Source organism: Oryza sativa, chromosome 3 (assembly GCF_034140825.1).
Source record: "Oryza sativa Japonica Group chromosome 3, ASM3414082v1".
Classification (NCBI taxonomy): Eukaryota; Viridiplantae; Streptophyta; class Magnoliopsida; order Poales; family Poaceae; genus Oryza; species Oryza sativa.
The window spans coordinates 32285060-32290515 of NC_089037.1; the positions used below are offsets into that span (position 1 = coordinate 32285060).

General features: G+C 47.6%; 1 protein-coding gene across 1 annotated transcript; it reads left to right on the top strand.

The window, feature by feature from the left end:
* The first annotated feature begins 1159 nt into the window (after window positions 1-1159).
* On the top strand, window positions 1160-3750 carry LOC4334169 (UDP-glucose 6-dehydrogenase 3-like). The gene is made up of 2 exons (NM_001418719.1): window positions 1160-1355; window positions 1873-3750. The coding sequence occupies exon 2, from the start codon at window positions 1891-1893 to the stop codon at window positions 3331-3333; it is 1443 nt and encodes a 480-aa protein (NP_001405648.1). The 5' UTR covers window positions 1160-1355; window positions 1873-1890; the 3' UTR covers window positions 3334-3750.
* Window positions 3751-5456: the final 1706 nt, after the last annotated feature.

Consider the following 5456-nt stretch of genomic DNA (forward strand, 5'->3'; position numbering starts at 1 on the left):
TTTTTTTTCTCTGATTTGTGTGAAAAGGTAGGGAGAAAAGACTGAACTTAATGAACTGGACTATCGTTTTCAAGAAAGAAATGTTGGATTATTATTTTTTTGATTGCTTGCTTTGCTACCTGGAACATGTGACAGTCCTTGACTCGGACTGTGTAAACAAATGTCTCTCATTACCCATTTCCCCCCTCTAAATGATGCCTTAAGAAAAAAGAGGAATTAAGATCGAATCATTATAAAGTCTTTAGTTTCAGTAAGCAAATAGAAGTGACTTAACACCAAGAAAATTCTCTCATTTTCCTTTTTGTGTTTAAAGAAAGCCTAAAGAATTCTTCCATGGACGCTGAAGCTTCCCTGTTGAACAGCAACTGTATCTTATTCAGATGACAGTACAAAAATCAGTTAATCATACACACGTTTTGGTTGGTGAGAGTTGTCACGTTGGTTTGCATCAGCGTCACCTTCCCCTAATTTGTCAGTGTCTGTTGTCCGTCCTTGGAGGCTTCTACCGTTCTTCCTCTCGTTGGATTGTGGCACAGGCGCACATCTTGACATTTCTTTACTAGTCCTACATCCCAAATTACCACTATAATCTTTGCATTTTGGTTAAATTTAGGCTACCATCGGATGGCCTAATCAGCCAAAAAAAAGCCAAAATTTGAATTTTCAAGTTTAATTTTGAGATATTTTCAACGTAGTTTCTTTTTCAACATTGGCTTTTAAGTCACCAAGAACACATTTATAAAAGTTTTACCTACAAATTTATTTTTATTTTCTAATAAGCCGTTTTGGCTTATTAGGAAATAAGCTAAACGATGAGACCCTAGTATGATCATGAGTCCTGACCTCAGATAATTTTGAACCTGCCATATCTATGGAGTATGTACTACATGGCCATTTCTGAAGTCTGAACTATATTGTTCTCAGCACTGAACAATACTCCAGCATGTTATCTCCTTTTGTCTAATGTGTCTTACTATTCCATTTACTAATAATAATGGGGTTAAAGGAGTAAAGAGGTTGGTGGTTTGTGCTGATGGGAACCTTTGATAAATGCCGAGTTTGGTGTGGCCCATGGATTGCGTGACTTCAACTTGTCAGAGACCTTGCTCGGATGGTACTAGTAGTAGTAGTATGCGGGTGTCTGACCGGCCTTGACACAGTAAAATTTCTCGAGTGGGGAGGGGTAGATCCAATTCAGACCCAATTCGGTGGCTTCAGTAGTGAAGCCAATATAAGGGGGGCAGTCTCCCCTCTGAACACACACAACTTGTAGGCAGCTTCTCTCTGCATACAAGAGGAGGTCTCTCCTTCTTCAGCGACTCCCTCAAGATCTTGCCCAAACTTGCTGAGATCTGGTGAGTGCCTTCTCACGGTCCTGTGGATCATTTGTGGTTTAGTTCGTAGTTTGTTGTGTGATCTTGCAAAGTCTTGATCTAGTAGCTGTGTTCGTTTTTGATTTCTCTGAAGATATTAGCTTTGCTGTGTTCGGATCTGGGAGATGGAGATGGAGATCTCATTTTCCTCTCACCCCCTTTCTGGATCACGGTTTCTCACTTTTGCCGCTTAAAATCGCGATTTTGCTCGCAAATTTACTTCCTTTATGCAAAAAAAATCATGTTAAAGAGTTGGTCGCGGCAATGGATGGATCTCGCCCGCCCCTGTCTATGATCTGATACTCTTCCCCAAAACCTCGAAATGTTTCCATCTCGATTCTATTGGGCGCCCCCATTTTCCCGTGTTTCTTGCGAGATCCCGGTTCGTCAGCTCGTGATCCGCGAACCCCGATTTGCTAGTGTTGACTTGGTAGCAATCCGTTTCATCACTCCATTCAGTTTGCTAATACTAATAAAAATTGTAATATTTTTTTTCCAGTAAGAGCAGTAGGCGAAGATGGTGAAGATCTGCTGCATCGGAGCTGGGTACGTGGGCGGGCCGACCATGGCGGTGATCGCCCTCAAGTGCCCGGCGATCGAGGTGGTGGTCGTCGACATCTCCAAGCCGCGCATCGACGCCTGGAACAGCGAGCAGCTGCCGATCTACGAGCCGGGGCTCGACGAGGTGGTCAAGGAGTGCAGGGGCAGGAACCTCTTCTTCAGCACGGACGTCGAGAAGCACGTCGCGGAGGCGGACATCATCTTCGTGTCCGTGAACACGCCGACCAAGACGCGCGGCCTCGGCGCCGGCAAGGCGGCCGACCTCACCTACTGGGAGAGCGCGGCGAGGATGATCGCCGACGTGTCCAAGTCCGACAAGATCGTCGTCGAGAAGTCCACCGTGCCGGTCAAGACGGCCGAGGCGATCGAGAAGATCCTGACGCACAACAGCAAGGGCATCAACTACCAGATCCTCTCCAACCCGGAGTTCCTCGCCGAGGGCACCGCTATTGACGACCTGTTCAAGCCCGACCGCGTCCTCATCGGCGGCCGCGAGACGGCGGAGGGGAGGAAGGCCGTGCAGGCGCTCAAGTCGGTGTACGCGCACTGGGTGCCCGAGGACAGGATCATCACCACCAACCTCTGGTCCGCCGAGCTCTCCAAGCTCGCCGCGAACGCGTTCCTGGCGCAGAGGATCTCGTCGGTGAACGCCATCTCGGCGCTCTGCGAGGCCACCGGCGCGAACGTCACCGAGGTGGCGTACGCCGTCGGCAAGGACTCGAGGATTGGCCCCAAATTCCTCAACGCCAGCGTTGGATTCGGCGGCTCCTGCTTCCAGAAGGACATCCTGAATCTGGTGTACATCTGCGAATGCAATGGCCTCCCCGAGGTTGCGAACTACTGGAAGCAGGTGATCAAGATCAACGACTACCAGAAGAGCCGGTTCGTGAACCGGGTGGTGTCGTCCATGTTCAACACGGTGTCGGGCAAGAAGATCGCCGTGCTGGGGTTCGCGTTCAAGAAGGACACCGGCGACACGAGGGAGACGCCGGCGATCGACGTGTGCCACGGCCTGCTCGGCGACAAGGCGCAGATCAGCATCTACGACCCGCAGGTGACGGAGGACCAGATCCAGCGGGACCTCGCCATGGGCAAGTTCGACTGGGACCACCCGATGCACCTGCAGCCGACGAGCCCCACGGCGTTCAAGCAGGTGAGCGTGGTGTGGGACGCGTACGAGGCCACCAAGAACGCCCATGGCCTCTGCATCCTCACCGAGTGGGACGAGTTCAAGACGCTCGACTACCAGAAGATCTACGACAACATGCAGAAGCCGGCGTTCGTCTTCGACGGCCGCAACGTCGTCGACCCGGAGAAGCTCAGGGAGATCGGCTTCATCGTCTACTCCATCGGCAAGCCGCTCGACGCCTGGCTCAAGGACATGCCCGCCGTGGCATGATAAGATTCATGTGAATTTTAATCGATCGATTCGATTCTCAACCTCGATTCGAGCTGCAGGAATTCGACTTGGAAGAAGAGCAATGCAAGATGGGTTGGCCACTTAAAATTCTTTATAGTTCGTTTTTTTTTTTGCAGGAGACGACACTACCATTTTCTCAGGCATAAAAAAGTTGGGTGTTCTTGTTAGTAAAATCATCGTCATCGCTGTTGAAGTTTTTTTTTTCATCGTTTGCACTGTTCTAGATCACTATAATCCCCACCCCACTCCCCCTCCCCCTCCCCCTCCCCCTGTCATCATGGCTCTTTCTGTTTGAGGGCCATCTGAACGAAAATTTACCTGTATTATTCAGTCAACTTGTTATAGCAGATTGGTTATTCCATTGTACTATTCTCAAATATATCTCTTGCTGCAAAACTTGTGTTGTTCTTGTGTGCGCAAAAACGAACCAGAAATGACTAAACGAGTAGTACATTGTGTCGGTCGGATTCATCGAAAAACGCTTCGTTTTTTCCACGCGGCCTCGGCTCGGCTCGGCTCCGTGTGGTGTCCAGCCCAACCACCGAATCCGCCGCGTATCGTTCGGCCGCGCACGCGGCCCAGCTATCAACCACCCTCCTCGGCCCCATCTCCGCCATGTGCTTTTGCCGGCCCATCTCCACGCGCCCGCTTGGGATGCGGGCGTGCCTGTGAATAAACGTGTCGTCTTGTTCCCGTGCCAAATGAGACACCGGATTCGTCAGTCCAAACTGCCCTTAAAACCGTCGAGAAAATCGTTTTGGCACGTTTTAATGGTTAGAGAGTCCATATATCTGATTTTAAAGATTGCGATATATAAATCAAATCTAACTTATATTTAAACGAAAGTTAAAGTGAACTTTCTCCGGTGACGTGCGACCAAGATGAAATTTTTTTCAATCTAGCGCACGCACAACACTTACATACTGTATCGGATATGAGTGTGTTTTTCTAGTGCACGTCTAAAGAGACGGAGACCAATAACACATCTCTAACATTATAATTTTGTTATTAAAAAGCATACTCATACGTACTACTCTGTAAAAAAAAGGGACAAACTCTAACTACGAATCTGAACACGCATATGTCTATTTATAGTTAGGATTGGACATTTTTTTGAGGGCGGAGGGAGTACTACTCTGTTTTAGAAAAAACGAATACCTAGCTTTGAACCATGTGTCTATGTTCATGATAGGATTGATTTTTTTGGACGGAGGGGTACGTGCGTAATACGTCTTTATTGGCAAAAAAACCCAAAAAAAATAGAAGAATTATCTTAGGTTAGTTAATTTAACACGCTTTTGTCTGCCACGTACGATTTCCCGCAGTCGGTTTGTGCCAAGACGTGGTGAGTAAACGATGGTCGCGGTTGTGGCCGGCACTAGTGATTACCTCCATGTGTGCGTGGTACAGCTATACCGATACAGGAAGTGAAGTCAAGTCAGTGCAGTGGTCACGTCAAACAAATGTGAACGAATCTTCAAAGTAAAACCTTCGTATACCTTCCACATGGACAGATCACAGATGGACACAACGTTAACGTATACGGGGTCAAGCTAGAGAGCACTACTTTGGCGTGTCGTGCGGTGCAACCGCGGGCATCAGCGAGTGCTGGAGTACGTGCGTGCATGGCCGCACATATGCCGGCATCCCTGCATGTGTCATACGGCGGTGAGATTCCACGGCATGGACCATGGAGAAATATAGCTACGCTAGCTGCTTTCCACGCACTTTCCCACCGACGTATAGTAGCTACAACGACGCGGTTTCACACGCTGTTTTTTTTTCCTTCTTCCAAACTACTAGTACGGGTTCTTTTCTGATTAAGATTTCGATTTAATCTCGGTTTCCGTTGATATGTTTTTCATACTAATAGATTATTCACAACCCAATAACTAGGATGATGTCTATAACATTAAATAAACTACCACCTATAATGAAAAATAATGTGGCAAGTGAATAAATAAGGAAAAAGAAAGAAACCATGTCTTGCATAAGACATGGTTTCTATACAACATCCAAGACATTATGTGAGACTAGCATTAAATTTGAGTATAGAATAGTGATGTTTGCATTGGAAGAGTAGTGTCTAGTACTAGTTTCTT